Raw genomic sequence first — 16,220 nt, forward strand, 5'->3', positions numbered from 1 at the left:
ATTTAGTTGGGCTCTCTGACGGGCTATTTTAAACACTGTGAGAGGACAGCTGTAACTTGATACTGTGACCTTATTCACAATAACAGAATGGTGTCATTTGATTCTTTCTAAGTTGGTGCAGAAAACATAAGAATAACTGTTTTGAAAAAGTGAAAAGGTTTTCTAGTTTCAAAAGTAAGAAATGGACTGTCTGGGAATTTTGACAGCTTTTGAGAAATTGGCATTGTGTAGTGTGCCCCGTGGCACACAGAGTGGTAAACTGCAGTACTGCAATCCAAGCTCACCACGGAAGTCAGTTTCAGCTAGCTGGCTCAAGGTTGACTCAGCCTTCCATCCTTCCGAGGTCGGTAAAATGAGTACCCAGCTTGCTGGGGGTAAAGATGACCAGGGAAGGCACTGGCAAACCACCCCGTAAACAAAGTCTGCCTAGTAAACGTCGGGATGTAACATCACCCCATGGGTCAGGAATGACCCGGTGCTTGCACAGGGGACCTTTACCTTTTTAGTGTGAAAGGAGTGTCTCTCTAAATTGTATTGATCTGTATGTAGATCAATAATGTAGAAATCCTAAGTTTAGTCAACATTTGGAATAAGGCATTGGGTTATTATGTTGAAGGAGAGCTTTCTATAAAAGGTCAGAAATACATGGCACTTGAGAGGCTTTTTGAAGTACAACTTAAAATGGTTTTATTTGTCTCTTTTGGGGGGATTTAAAGGTCAGGTTAGCAAAGCTTCATAACAGGAATGTAGTTTGTAACAGAATAACAGAATTGAGGAACTTCAGGTGGTTATAAAAATATTGTCGAAGGCTTTCACGGTCAGAGTTCATCAGTTCTTGTAGGTTATCTGGGCTGTGTGACCGTGGTCTTGGTATTTTCTTTCCTGACGTTTCACCAGCAGCTGTGGCAGGCATCTTCAGAGGAGTAACACTGAAGGACAGTGTCTCTCAGTGTCAAAGTGTGTTGGAAGACCAATATATATAGTCAGAAGGGGGTTGAGTTTGAGCTGAGACAATGCAGGACAATGACTCAGCTCAAACTCAACCCCCTTCTGACTATATATATTACTCTTCCAACACACTTTGACATTGAGAGACAAACCCACTTCTTCCCTCCCAAGTCAGCCAGTCAAGACTGAACCTTTTTTCAGCTTTTTCTGCAACACCTTCTTTTCTCTCTTCTCCCTCTTCTTTTCCTGTCTTTGGGGACACTGTTTGGGTTTCACGTTGACTAGCCATGGGTAAACACATCTTGGTAAAGCCAATGCATTGCAGTGGTTCAAGACTAGGATATGGGGAAAACATGTTTGGTCTGCCATAGAAGCTTGCTGGGCCAGTCACACGCACAACACACACACAGCCTAACCTACCTCACAGGGTTGTTGTGAAGATAAAATGGAGGGGAGGAGAACAATGTAAGCCACTTTGTGTACCCACTGGGGAGAAAGGCAGAGTATAATTGAAGTACATAAATAAATTACACAAGAGGAAGAGAAGAGAATTAATAAATGTGGTGATTTCTTTTAGGAACTGTTTAATTGTTTTCCATTGCATTTCTAGATTTGCATAACTTTGATTTCATTGCATTATATTTTAAAAAAATCTGTTTCCTCTATCATTGTACTAAATAAAGATTGGTTTAGTTCAACTAGAAGTTTTTCTCTCTCTTTCTTGTATTCCCCAAGTACCAGGCTAGAATTGGGAGATGCACATGTAAATGCCACACAACCCCCTTGACTTCCAGGGTAACAAGTTGATTATGCATCTCATGAGGACTAGAGCTATGGATCCAAGGCTACATAACCTGACAATTAGTTTTATTCTAAAATAATTCAGTTAATCTTACCCAAAGTGACACTTGTTTCCTGATTGCTGGATGTATACAACTTTGGTGTAATATCATTTTCTTTATCAGCACATCCAAACATTCCATTCAATGATTCTGGTGAGGTTTCTGGAATATGATAATCCTGGGTCATAAAAGATTCTGGACTATTCTCTTGATAACTTTTCCTATGATGATCCTTTTCAAAAGGAATTCTCAGGCACAAAGTTACTTCGAACAGTGGTGAATAGTCTTCCTCTCTTTTCAGTTGTCTTCTCACATCTTCCAGTAACTAAAAGATAAACAAACACAGTAGTATAGAGTACCTTACAAAATTCATGAGTCTCTGATTTTGAGATTTGTACCAGAATCGTACCTTCTTGATCCCAAACTCACCTCTTGCAAACACACAGCCACCAAAACTGGAAAAAAAATTCTAGGAGTGTGATGTCCCTCTTATTTCTTGACTGACCCAGAGGGAAGGCAACCTTCCAGAGCACCCAAAATACACCAAAACCCTAACTCCCTATCACGACTGGACACCCTCTCCAGAGCCCCAGCCACGTTGTAACGTAACTGAGTCAGGTCAAATAACTCAAACCACCCTTTTAAATGAAAAGGTTTATTAAGAAATTAAAAAAGCAAAAGTAATTAAAATGCGAGTACAATAATCCTAAAGACACACTGGCAACAAAAATAACAAAGTCTTGCTGGTTATACTTACAACTCTACTGCATAGCTGAAGTTCCTTATTCTTAAGCTAAGCTGCGGCATTGCTGTATATGAGCAGAGTAACGTGCTAAAGCAGTTCAGGTGATGATAATAGTCGATAATGGTTGACATAGAATAAGCATGGCTAAATTTATGGCAATCTAGACCTTAGTCAGATGACCCCAGACTTCCAATCAGAAACAATAGTTCAAAGAAACCTCTAGATGGTTCAGGCCGGTTCAAGCTGGATTGGGTCCTAGGAATGAAGAGTGAAATTATTCCCCCCTCCCAACTTCCCACAGATGAAAACTATCTCCCAATTATACTGGTATGCTGGCTGGTTCGGCCTTGCACGGTCTTATCTGCTTGGTAACAGGCTGCAGGTGCATCTTGTTTTTCATGGTCTCTGCTAGGCCTCTACAATTATAACAACAATTTTCTAAGCATTCAAAATGGAGAATAGTGATGCTAAGCAAAAGCTAACACTGAATGGCTTGTCCTGTCTTCACACTCCCAGACACATCTGATGTCACCTGCAAGTCAGCATTGAGGTGCAGTGTCCTGCCGCTCATGTGGAGGGGAATCAAACCCGGTTCTCCAGATTCGAGTCCACCACTCCAAACCACCGCTCTTAACCGCTACACCCTGTTAAAGTCAGATAGAAACAAGGCCCTCATATCCTCCAACATCACCGTAGTGATCCTCTAATGGCAGTAAGAAAAAGGAATTCCTGCAGTGGGCATGGCTAGAAAGGCTGAGAAAGCACTGCCAGGTTAAGGACTCTGCAAGACCCAATAATAGTTTCATTTCTCAAAGTGTGCATTTGAACCAAAAGTCTTGTGACGTAGGTTCCAAAGAGTGACCACCTTGTCCTCTTAGAGTTGCGAGGACCTGGCAACTGAGTAAAGCTCTATACCTTCCATCTGTTAATGAGAAACCCACCACCCTGGAAGGCTGACAAAGGAAAGAAGAGAATTGAGGCACAGATTAGTGCCCTTCAGGCCTATGACAAGGAAATAATTAAATTAATCAGAGATGTGGCATTCCCCCAACCACTGAGCTAGAGCCCATGCAAGGAATGGAATAAAAGTTTCAAAAGTAACACATACTATTAAACATCCCATTGACACAGCTTTGTCAGTATACCATGCTCCAGAATCTTGAAGCCTGACAGGTAAAAATCATCAGGGTGAACTGGCAAGAGGCGGAAGGCTAACTGTATGTCACATTTTGCCACCAGAGCACCAGTGCCCTAATAAGAGCAATTGCCTGGTCAAAGGATGCATACCTGACCAAACACCGCTCAGGATCAATTGAACTGTCCACTGAAGAGCTCTTGAGATATGACAGGAATTGCCACAGACCAAAGGGAAGCCATTCCCCAATGTCCTACAGCCAGCAACCAAAAGGTGGGGTGGAGCGATGGATGGTAGTACAGGACTCTCAGTTAACATCAGCCAAGAGGTGTAGCTACTCCTACCATCTACTCCTTCTCTCCCCCTGACCCAGACACAAGGGTTGCTCCTATCTCATGGCAGTTAGCTGAATTTTCTTTCAAAAACAAATCCTGATGTCATGCCATAATCTGCTTTTGAAAGTACATTCTGTTTCAGAATCAGCATCCCTTAAGATATGGTGACCTGCCAGGGAACATAAGCCTGAAGTACTTTCAAATATGTGAAAGCAGATGCAATATGGTTTGGATCCCAGTCATAACACACACCTTCATGCACCATTTAATAGTTAGATTCAGCCCTTCATAAGACTCATAAAAGATTTTTTTTGGAACTCAATTTACCTTATCTATATCTCTGATAGTGATGAGTTCACATTGTGTTACAGGTTCCTTTGAATGGAACAAGGGTCCTTGAACTACCTCTGCAGAATGTTGTTGAAATATCCTCTGATGTCTGCTTTCTATACGGGATGAAGAAAGTGCTCGTTCTATCGTCTTCCTATATAATCTAGATGTGAAAAATACTAAATTATATTTTTATATAGGCCACTATGTGCATATGTTTGTATAGGTGTGTGTGTACACAGAAACACATGGACCTAGTAATTTCCAAGAAAATTTAGTAATTGGTTATTTTAATAATTAAATCATTAAACCCACTACAAAATCATCACATCATCAAAAGTAGCAGCATAGAGATTAGCAACATAAAATGGTACAGATCTTACACTCACTCATACTGGGGGGGTGTTGCTCAAGGAAAAAGCAAGAGTCTTAGGCTATCCTCAGGAGCCTAGCAAAAGGGATAGGAAAAAAATCAACTGGGGAATCAATCAATTCCCACAACTTCAGGTGACTATCAAGAAGGTCCTGAGGAACAGCAACTTTGCTTCCACCTGAGACAGAACCTTTAGCCAGCTTCAATGGGAAATCTCAACGAGCAGGGAGATTTGTAAGGCAGTAGAAATTCCTTTAGGCACCTCTACATCCAAACTATTTGGAGTTTTAAAAATCAACCACTTGATTTTTTCCCCCAGGCACAGGCTGGGAGGCCAAAATAAACTGGTTTATGTGTACCCACCTCACTGGGCTGGGGGCTGCTGGCTTGCAGCCATAATTCACAAATGCCTTCCATGGGGCAGTGGCTACTGGCCCACAGTGACAGCTCCCACCTGGCACACACCACCTTCGCACAAGGCAGGAGCTGGCACCTCATGGTGGCTCCTGCCTGCCTTGCATGGAGTAACTCTGTGTCAGGTGACTCTTACATGCAGCCTTGGAGAGGGGGCAGCTCTCAGGCCATTAGGCCACCAGGACTTTCCCCAACAGCCTTAATGGCCAATCTGCCACTGAACTGTTTCCAGAAACACTGAAGTAAGCACAAGCACTGTAGCTGACAGATCAAAGTTATAATACTCTCCCTCCTATCCCAAGGACAGTTTGCAGATAGTTTCATGGTCTGCCCCATATGGTCATGAATTGGCAATATCCTTTTTTACTGGCATATGTGACAAATCAGCCAAAACCGGAACAGGGCCTCTGCCACTTTCAGAAACAAAACTGGATCCCAAAGAACTTCCCAAACTCTTTCAGGTAGAGATCTTACTAAGCCTTTATTTTTGATAGGTTTAATTCAAATTGATGGTATTTGCTGTTTCACCACTACTTTTCGTATCATGATAATACCCACTAGTAATGGGTGTTTAAAGACTATTTTACTGATTCTGCTTTTTTATATAGCTTTTAAAAATATTATTTTATATTTGTGAACTGCCTAGAGACCTCCAGATAGGGGACAGCAGCAAAATAAATATGGAATAAACAAATATCTCACAAGCATCATCTTTGCCCTTCTTGATTGCACTTGGGCATATTCACCCTCACAAGACACATTACTGTATCTAGACAGGAAGAACATCATTTGGTTCTCATAAAAAAGAAAGAAGCAGAGCTGGAAGTCACTTGCATACTAACAATACCTCCAAATCTCTGGATGACCTCTCCTAGCGACTTCATATAAGTGATAATTACTAGGGGAACTGGAAGAAATGGTGGGGAACTTATATGAATATATAAATTTAAATTATATATTTGATACACTTGAGTCTTGCCTCTCTCCCAACCAGATCAGGGATGCATACATAGATTTATTCTAGTTAATTATCTTAAAATGTGAAAAATATTGCTTAATTACTTCATGCTTTTTAAAATTTCAGTTAGTGGAATGGTTATCGTAATCACCCCTTCACTCATATTTTACACCAAAAATTTGCTCCTAGAAATTATTTTTATAATTGGTTAAAACAATAGCAGTCAATGTTTAATAATATGTACATATGAGACATGTTAGACCATCTTAAACAGACAAAAGTAACCTTATAAGATCTTCATTCCTCTTCTCTTTTGAAGTTGTCACAACGTTAGAACCTTTAAATATCTCCACAAGGAGATCTAAAGCATTGTGCACAAGTTTCCGAAGCAGTTCTTGAAACATCCTGTCCACAAGCTGAAGAAACCTACAAAAGTGATGTATTACATGCCGCCATTCAGCTATCTCATAATATTTTGGTTTCTCTCTGGCATCATCTTGGGAATGATGAAAAAGCCTTCCTGCTCCCTTCATTTCTGCTACCTATAGCATTTAGCATGAATAAATTTGGAAAATGAATCAGTGTATATCTGAATATCCTTTCACCAGATAAACATTTTACTATACTTATTCTTCTCTACTATAATTTCTTCCATTAAAAGAATTGTTCATGGAAGAACATTTTTACTGTCATGGCAAAAATAATGAGATCATGTATGTACATGTATGATTGTAAATCAAACATTTATATTCCAGAAACCTTATACCTAAAAGCAAGTTTGCATTACTATGGGGGGTGTAATATCATGCAAATGAATTATTATGTCTTATAACCATTGCCCTATCACATGGGAGGAAAGCAAGCACTGTAAGGAATCCAGCCAGGCCCCTATAAAAAGGCATAAGATAGATATTTAGGGCATAAGATGGATTTATCCCAGTTAACCTGGAGACCAAGAGAACATAAAGTGTTCAGGGCCAAGGCTACGTGGTGAGATAGTACTTGTGCTGATGGTGCAGTAAAAAGCCCATCATCTGAATAGGGATATAACCTGCAATCTTGAAGGCACTGATGGGCAATCACAGCAGACAAACATTAACTAAATACCCTTGGTGGCCAGGCCAAAAAGTAAAATAGTGTATTGGTATTTGGCAGCCTGACACTGAAAATGCAGGTATTTTCTGCATCATTTGTGTATGGCTATAAGAAAATGTGTCCTTAAGGTCTATAATGGCAAACCAATCACCCCTCTGTAGCAGAGACAGAAGTTCAGGAAGAGTAGTCATTCGAAACTTTGGGACCTTCAAAAACTTATTAAAGCCCCTAAGATCCAATATGGATTTGCTACCATCTTTTTTGTTAACTGAAATGCCATAAATAAAAACCAGTCATGACATCAGACTCAGGTACAAGATCAGTAGCCCCTTTAACTAAGAGCTGCAACATCTTTTGTTATAATTTGGGGGAGGGGAGGGAGAGTCCAAAGGCAAAATTCTAACAAGTGCAACAAGAAAATGCATAAAGTAAATCCAACAGATAGGATAGAAACATTACTAGATGGCATAGGGGCATCATTAGAAAGCCTCTGGAATCTAGTTGTATCAGCCACAGTACAAAAGGATCTACCTAGTAAAAACCCTCTATTCTACTTAGTTTGCTCTGTGGGGCTGTATTATCCTTAAAAGGGCATCCTCTCTTCTTCCCCATCCTGGGTATAACACAGTATAATTAATAAATTACGAAACGTTTAAAATGGTAGCTGGTTGGTTAAACAATAAATATACTTAATTAATTACAGTTGATTTATGCTGTGTTTAACAATAGTGAGCACCCATGAATCATGGGTAATTTGTTGCCATCAGGCTTCGACAAAGGGATGTCCCGCCTCACCAACCTTTTAGAATTCTTTGAGAAAGTGAACAAGCATGGAGACAATGGACCTGGTAGACATTATACACTTGGACTTTCAAAAGACATTTGACAAGGTACCTAACCAAAAACACTTGAGTAAATGTAGCAGTCATGAGAGGACAGGATCTCTTATGGATTAAAAATTGGTTAAATGACAGAAAGCAAAGAGCAGGAATAAATGGACAGCTCTCACAATAGAGGGAAGTAAGCAGTGGGGTCCCAGGAGGATCAGTATTGGGACCAGTACTGTTTAATTTATTCATAGATGATCTAGAGCTAGGGGTGAGTAGTGTAGCCGCCAGGTGTGCAGATGACAAAAAGTTATTCAGGATGACTGGAAACCAAGGATGGCTGTGAAGAGCTCTAGAAGGAGTTCCACAAATTGGGTGAGTGGGCAATGTGGCAAAGTAAATTCAGTGTTGATAAGCGTAAGGTGATGCACATAGGGACAAAAAAAATACCATCTTCAAGTATAGGCTTGAAGTGTCATTGGAACCAACAATGGATGGAGCCACATCATCGTCCAACTCTTATGCCTTCTGATCCAGCAAAGAAGTAGAAAAAAAGGTCGACACATGGTGTCAACGAGAAAAGCTAGGTTTCAGTGCCGGAGTCAACATCGCTGGGAAGAAGGAACTGTACTGATCTAAGGGTATATCGGGCTGCCATAACACCAGTGAAACTGCAGGATACCAGTACCATTGACCCTGAGGTGGGCCCCAATAGTATGGAACTAATCAGATAGGAGGGTCATCAAAATTGATCTCAGTCTCTTTGCTGGAGGGGGCTCAACACCTAATGATGGAGGCGGAGGCACTTCAGCAACTTTGTCATTGGATGATTGGAGGGCTCTCAATAGGTCCTGGAGTGGGGGGAGGTGTACTTGGGTGCACTGGTGGCACATAGCTGGCTGTTGAAGAATAAGCTCACCTGGCAGGCAAGGCAGAGACTTTGTGTTTCAACTTCTTCTGGGGGGCAGTTCCAAGGCGCTGCAAGGAACCAATGGTTGTCTTGGTGTTGAAAGTGTTCCTAGTTCCAATACAGATCCTGAGGGCACTGAACACAATGAGGGAGTAGGGGTCCTCTTCTGTAGTTCTGAGACCCTCAGAGCAGTCTGGTCTTTCTCTGGAGCTGCCAAGGCTTTCTTCCAGAGCAAGGCTTTAAGGCGGGAAGCCTGTTCCTGATGAGCCTTTGGAGTGAACTGCCTACAAATGGGGCAAGCTTTGACACTGCAGACTCTCCTAAGCAGGTTAGGCACTGGTTGTGTTTGTCAGACTGTGCCATTTTAGACCCACATTCCACACACTTCTTAAATAATGCCATTATCAGCAGCAGATGCAGACAGCAAAGAGAAAAATGGAATTAGCCCTTTTCTCTCTTCGTTGTATTTTAGGGTCTCATTAACAAAGATCTACTGACAAAAGGAGAAAAAGGCAATCTGAGGGAAGTTGAAAGAGCAAATTGGAAAGGGTCCTCTCTCCATGGCAGCGAAGAGAAGACTGAGGGAGGAGTGCTTCTCCAGCTTCTGTCATGTGCCAGTTTGGGTGAGAAAATGCATACAAATTCTTCTGGAAAGAGCTAAAAAGCTTTAAAAACATTTTTCTGTGGCCATGTGTACCTGTACAGAAGCCACAACAAAGAATAAAATATTCTTATTTGGGGGATTTCCCTCATCAAGTTTTTTCACTTATTCCTTCTGTCACATTTTAACTATCATTTGAATGAAATGCATATTTCCAGCCAATAATGGGTAGGAACCTATGGCTGGTGACTAAAAACATTTCAATCAAGATCTGCTCAACCTTTTAACTCTACCAGCAGTTTCCCATTCACCCCCAAGCCTTAACTAAGGATCAGGGAAACCTTGTAAATAAAATGCTCCATAACACACAGTGATGGAGTGAGGAGGCAGCAAGCAAAATTATCACCCATCGCTCAGCTTTAGGAGCAAGCCTTTGAACTAAGCTTGCTCCAACAATTTGTTAGATTCCCTCTTCCCACTGCAGCAGATATTATTTTCCCTAATGCTCAGCAGAGGGTTTCTGGGGATTGAAAGAGGGAATTGAATGAGGGGGATTGAATAAGGGGAAGATGGAGAATATCCTCTGCTGATAGCTCTTTTAGTTTGTACAACCACAGAATCCAAACAATGAAATTCAAACTAATTATATATATAAAATAATAAAAGGTGCTAAAGTAATTACCTTTAAAAATGTGCTTTGAATTGCTTTAATTACTTTCCCTTTAAATTCCTGGAGCTGACTGTGCGCTTGTTTGCTTTGTTGATACTGTTTCTCACAAAATTCATTCAAAGTATATGTGTGATTTGTGTCTATCTAAAAAATTAAAAGAAAAAACACTAGATAACCAAAAATTTCCTCAAAATTTCACAAGTTTCTGTGCCCTTTTGAACCACCGTGTTCACCTAACCAGCCAACTAATACCAATGACATGAGAACTCAGTTTGGACAGCCCAATATCCACCTTCCCCAAAGACTTGTGTCCTCGGCAGGAGGGGGGGGAAAGGCCAAGACCAGGGAGTTCACACCATAATCTTCTGAAGAGACCATCAATGGTCTGAGCCAATTTCTGCCATTTTTTAAATTGTTTTGCCTCTTCATATTTTAAAGTGTAAAATCTACTCTGAATATGTTGATGTAAAAAGGTACATAACTAAATAAATATCCCCGCTTGACAGGTTCCAACCTTGATACAGAAGAAATTGTTATAATACTAACAATGTTTTATCTGTATTTCCTCTAATTGCAGCTTTCTGTTCAATTGTATGCTTTTCTAACTAAAATGTTTAACTATATAATCTAGTATGCTTAATAGCATTAAGGGTATGATAATATATTTATTAAAATATTTATATTCTGCACTCAAATTTGGTATTCAAGGCAACCTATGACGATACTGTAACTGTTAAAACATAAACATATATAATAAATAGCATCACAGAAATAACTGGCAACAGCATTAAAATAATAGCACAATAATTGAAAGGAGATAGCATTAAAATCATAAAAATAATTAAACGATATACAACATGGCACACAGGATTGACATGGCACTCATGTATATGCTCCTGATGTCCACTTGTTTCTCGAACACTGGGGATATAATCTAAATGTATTGAATGAGTAGTTCTGTACCAGCTGACTGACTAGCAAAGTGCTCAGTTCATTCCAGGCAGACAAGTCACAGTTGCACACCCTTGACTTGGCACAGATTTTCTTATGTTCTCAGCTTAGCAGCCTCACCCAGAAAACAAACCTTCCTCTTTCTTTAGAATCTAAAACCAAACTTTGTCACTTACAAAAAGCAAAGGGCCATTTCCAGAGTTCCTCCACCTCCTCAGATCAGGAGGTACAGCCCTGGAGGTAACTACATTTGTCACTTCAGGAAGCACATTCAGAAGTAGCTGACTGCATCATCTAAGGACAGTTGCCTTGGAATCTGTCTCAACATTTTCTGCTTGGCCCAAACCTGGGGTAGCCATTTTGTGATTGTCTCTGCAACCAAGGCAGCCATTTTGTGGTGCAACCCACTACCTTTTCTCAAAATTCTAGAAATGTCCACAGGGTCAATGTGGCTGGCGACCTCCAGTTTAGCAAATCACACCTCAATAAATACAAACAACACTTTGATATATTCAAGCAGTACATTATATTGTAATTTCTGGCTTCATAGTGATGTTATAATAATATATATTTCAACATTAGTAAATGTTATAGTTAAAAGACTTAGATTTTTTCCTATCCCTTTGAGAACACCTCCTCTCACCTTTATCAAATGAATAGCTTTGACTTCAAGAGATTTATAAGTCCTGGTGTTAGTTGCATCATTGCACAACCCTTGAATATAAAGCAAGCAGCTTTGAAATGTCTCATCAGCAAAAAATAGCTGTTCATACATCACTGTTCTGGAAACAAAAACGACAGTTCTAAGCGTACGATGAACAGAAGGCTTCACTTCACAGTAATTCATTATAAGACACAATCCCACTGATTTCAGTATCACAAATATCACATCTCAAGATCATAGTACTATCTTTAACCATCATGACCTGAACTAGAGTTCTTTGGTCATTGCCTCTGCAATGAAACAGCTTCTAAGGGCTCTAAATCAGCATTTACATTGCATGTATTTAAAAGGTTCATAGGGAGTTGCTGAAGATGTCCCTGAGTGTGTGCATGTTTTTATTGCACATTCCTGAATAACTTTTACATTTTCCATACACCATGACAAATTCAAAGCACTTTACTGCTATGCCTCAGAAGAATTCTTCAAGGAGGGAACCTAAACTGAATGGGGTCTAACCGACTGAGCTGCTTTGAACATTTGTTTTTATAGGGTTGTTTTTTTCTCATGCAGAGGTGGCAGATATAAATTAAAAATGTAAAATGGCAGATAAATAGCTGTGACAAGACATGATTATTTTTGTGAACTATTAAATTTCACAAAACCAAGGCAATACAATTGTGGTCCTTAATTCATCTCCTTGTACTATCATTAGACTCAGGAGCAGCCTTTTTTATAACTCCATTGGCTTAAATGGACCCATGGCTGGTTCCATAGCTACTTGTCTTGTGCAAATTTGAATGGATACTTTTCAGCTGGTGCAACTTGAAAAATGGAACAAGATTCCTGGAGAATTGTAACTGATAATCTGTGTACTTGACCCTTTCCCTTAGTGACTGAATTCTGCTCTTGCAACTGGGCTCTCTTCCTTTCCACTACACTCCCGTTGTACTCCCAAAACACCACTGCTGTAGGTTTAGAGGTGGCTGAGAATAATATATGATACAACATGCAGGGCTGACGCTGGAGGGGGGAATCAGTGGAAAACAGGGACCCCTCAAAGCAAACGAAGTTCTGTTTGCTCACACAAATAGCATGTTAGATTCCCAACCATAGCATTTACCCTTGCACTTACTTGCTCTTCAGTATTTTTGATCTCTTAACATTGGTTTTCCATTGAATGAAGTATTTTTTCTGTCTGGGGAAAAAATTAAAGAAGGCAGAAACAGACATGGAAGATCATGCAATCATTGATTATCCAACTACAATTTTTCCTAAACAGGAAAAAATAAGATACTTTACAGCTAATAGGTTAAAACATTCTGATGTTCTGATTACAACCCTTCCTCTAGCCCTACTGTTTGTTTGTTGGGTTTGATTCCCTAAAGTACACACCAGGCACTCACTTCTTAGAATCATAACATTCACTGTATCAAATTAAGAATTTGAGCAAGAATATGGTTTGTGTTTTACACTAATGTCAGAAGTAGTATGCTGACAAACTGATAGCATCTCCTCAAACTGTTCCAGTTCATTCAGTAACACAGTAATATCAGCATGTAAATTCATGGTGTGGGAAATGACCTTGCAAGTGAGGAAGTAATTCAGTCTTCCTAGGCTTCCTGCCCTGCCCAACCCCTCTCCTTCAACTCCTGGTACCTCTCTTTCTACCTGGGTATCACCACAACCAACAAATCAATGGGCTAAGGGAATTCTCAGACTTGCCCATAGGCTCCTTGCCTTTTAGGCTCTGCTCAGCAGTCATGTCTCCCCCACTTCCCTCTCTAGTCACTGAGTGAACCAACACACTTGATTGCATGGTCAAAGGGAGTAGGATTAACTGCTTCCTCCCCTTTCTCTTCTCTCTTGGTTTGCGAGAATCATGCAGGGGAGTTAACGTATGTCACACAGGCCAGTTGGACAGCATTAAAAATGAAAGGGTTTTTTTCAAGAAAATAAAATACATATGCATCCTCTGCAAACACAATAGACTGAGCAAGAATAAAAATAAATGTGAACAAATCGCAATCCTTAACCATAACTCTGTACATATCCCTAACAATAGTAATTAGGTTACATGAGGCTGCCCTTGAAGACTGTCTAGAAGCTACAGTTGGTATAGAATGGTGCAGCCAGAGTGCTGACTGGAGTGGGTTGTAGGGACCATATTACTCCAGCCTTGTTCCCTTTACATTGGCTTCCAATTTGCTTCCGGGCTCCATTCAAAATGCTGGTATTGACCTTCAAAGCCCTATATAGCTTGGGGCCTGAATACCTTAAGGGCCACCTTCTCCCATATGAACCTACCCACCCATTCCAGTCATCTTCAGAGGCCCTGCTTTGGGTGCTCCCACCATCTTATGCTAGATGGGCCTTCTGGGTTGTGGCACCAAAGCTTTGGAACACCCTCCCCAAAGAGATTCATCCGTCTTCCTCTCTTGTTGTCTTTCACCAGTGGATGACGGCTTTTTTTATTTGGCATACCCCCAATAATTGTTATTGGCCCTCCTCCCTGGTTTTGGTGCTGCATGTTAATATGTTTTTATTGAATTATTTTATATTTTATTTTAAATACTGTTTTAATGTTTAAATGCATTTATGTTCACTGTCTTGGGGGACCCTATTTTGGTGGAACGGAGACATAAAATGTTTTAAATAAATAAATTAAATAAGGATAGGCTGTGTAATTCTTGCTGTTGCAAGAATTTGGGAACCATCCACTACCTTATTCAGCATTGGGGTTTCCTCCTTTCTGATTTCAGCACCAGGTGATCATGCCTATCAAGACTGAATCCAGGTATAAAAATAGCTTGCAGTAAAACAGAGGCTATAAATGGCATATGGCAAAAATTACCCCTTCTTCTTAGTATCCAGGGTTTTATAATCTCCTCTTCTGCCCCCTGTTATGTATGTGTTAGAAGGTAAGCAGGGGGAAATCCTAGGAGCTTGAGTCCTGGGCAAAGGCTCCTAGCCCTGCTCGCCCCATTGGCCGAAACCGGGCCACGCTATTGGCCCTAAGCCAGCGTGCGCCATTGGGCATGGGAAGGTTGTTCCCCCCTATCACGGATCGGGGGGAGCGGCCACAGGCGGCCAGGGGGGCATATAAGCAGGACCATTCCCAATGTATCCCCAGTTCTGTTCTACCCTACAATAAACGTTGGTTGCATTGAACTCCGTCTCCGACCTCTTGAATCCTGCCCATGTGAACTTAACACCCCCTTCCCTTTACAGACCCTCTTTCTTTTCCTGTCCCAAAATGAAGGACTGCTCTTCTCTTGTCCTCCTGAGCTCTACAGTTAGGTGTGATTTATCAGGTGAGACCTTGCTGGCTTTTTGTTCTCCTCTGGCTAGGATCATCAGCATTTCTGTGACACTGAGTGGTTCTGAAGGAAAGAAGCAATTCAAACCTCTTGCATTCTTTCTTTTCCCCTCTGCCAATCAGAAATTTTGTAGACTCTAGGCCTGTACAGAGCTCAGACCCAAGTATCATTCCTTTGGGCCATGAACTTCGGAATAACTCCTGCAGTGTAAGGCATTTCACTACACATGTGTTAGAAGACTTTAATTGATTGGTCATTGGTTGCTCAGTCTTACTGGTCCACTTTATTCTGCTCACTACCATCAATGCTAAATTTGAGAAAGTTTGACAAGTATGTAAATTTTGTTTTTATCTTATGTATGTTGCGCTCAAGATCTTTGGTCAGATGAACTTGAAATAAAAGGAAAGGAAAGGAAAATGAATCACCTTGAAGGGATTCAGTAAAAGAGGCACATGGCCATTGTCAGGGTGATTCAAATGTTAAAATGGTGTTCCACAAATTACTACAAATTACTGCCAAATAATGCACACTAGCTCTACAGGACAAAACAAAGATACAATCTTTTCAGTTAGCAGAAATTTCTGAGCCATTCACAGTCCTCATGCCAAATTTTTAAGAGAATAAATTCAAATAAGCTATGGCTGAATTAATAAGTGGGTAAATTAAAGCATGTCAGTTGCCCAGTTAATTTTAATCTGTTTCCTACATCTTAAAAAAGTAGGATCATTTCTGTTTTCTCCCTCTCCCATAATACTAGAACACGGGATCATCTGCTAAAGCTGGAGGGTGAGAGATTCAAAACAGATAAAACGAAGTATTTTTTCACACAACACATAGTTAAATTGTGGAACTCCCTGCCCCAGGATGTGGTGATGGCTGCCAGCTTGGAGGGCTTTAAGAGGGGAGTGGACATATTCATGGAGGAGAGGGGTATTCATGGCTATTAGTTAGAATGGATACTAGTCATGCTGCATACCTATTCTCTCTAGTATCAGAGGAGCATGCCTATTATTTTGGATACGGTGGAACACAGGCAGGATGGTGCTGCTGCACTCGTCTTGTTAGTGGCTTCCTAGAGGCACCTGGTTGGCCACTGTGTGAACAG

General features: G+C 40.6%; 1 protein-coding gene across 1 annotated transcript in view; it reads right to left on the minus strand.

Annotated features, from left to right (window-relative positions):
• DNAH14 (dynein axonemal heavy chain 14) overlaps positions 1–16,220 on the minus strand; it is a 238,257-nt gene that overhangs the window by 211,368 nt on the left and 10,669 nt on the right. Inside the window, exons 5-9 of the mRNA XM_056853367.1 lie at positions 11,778–11,916; positions 10,196–10,327; positions 6,366–6,622; positions 4,333–4,498; positions 1,845–2,115 (exon numbers count right to left, since the gene is read on the minus strand). Coding sequence (XP_056709345.1) covers positions 1,845–2,115; positions 4,333–4,498; positions 6,366–6,622; positions 10,196–10,327; positions 11,778–11,916 — 965 coding nt within the window. The remainder of the gene's footprint in view (positions 1–1,844; positions 2,116–4,332; positions 4,499–6,365; positions 6,623–10,195; positions 10,328–11,777; positions 11,917–16,220) is intronic.

The sequence above is a fragment of the Euleptes europaea genome, chromosome 7 (assembly GCF_029931775.1).
Source record: "Euleptes europaea isolate rEulEur1 chromosome 7, rEulEur1.hap1, whole genome shotgun sequence".
NCBI lineage: Eukaryota > Metazoa > Chordata > Lepidosauria > Squamata > Sphaerodactylidae > Euleptes > Euleptes europaea.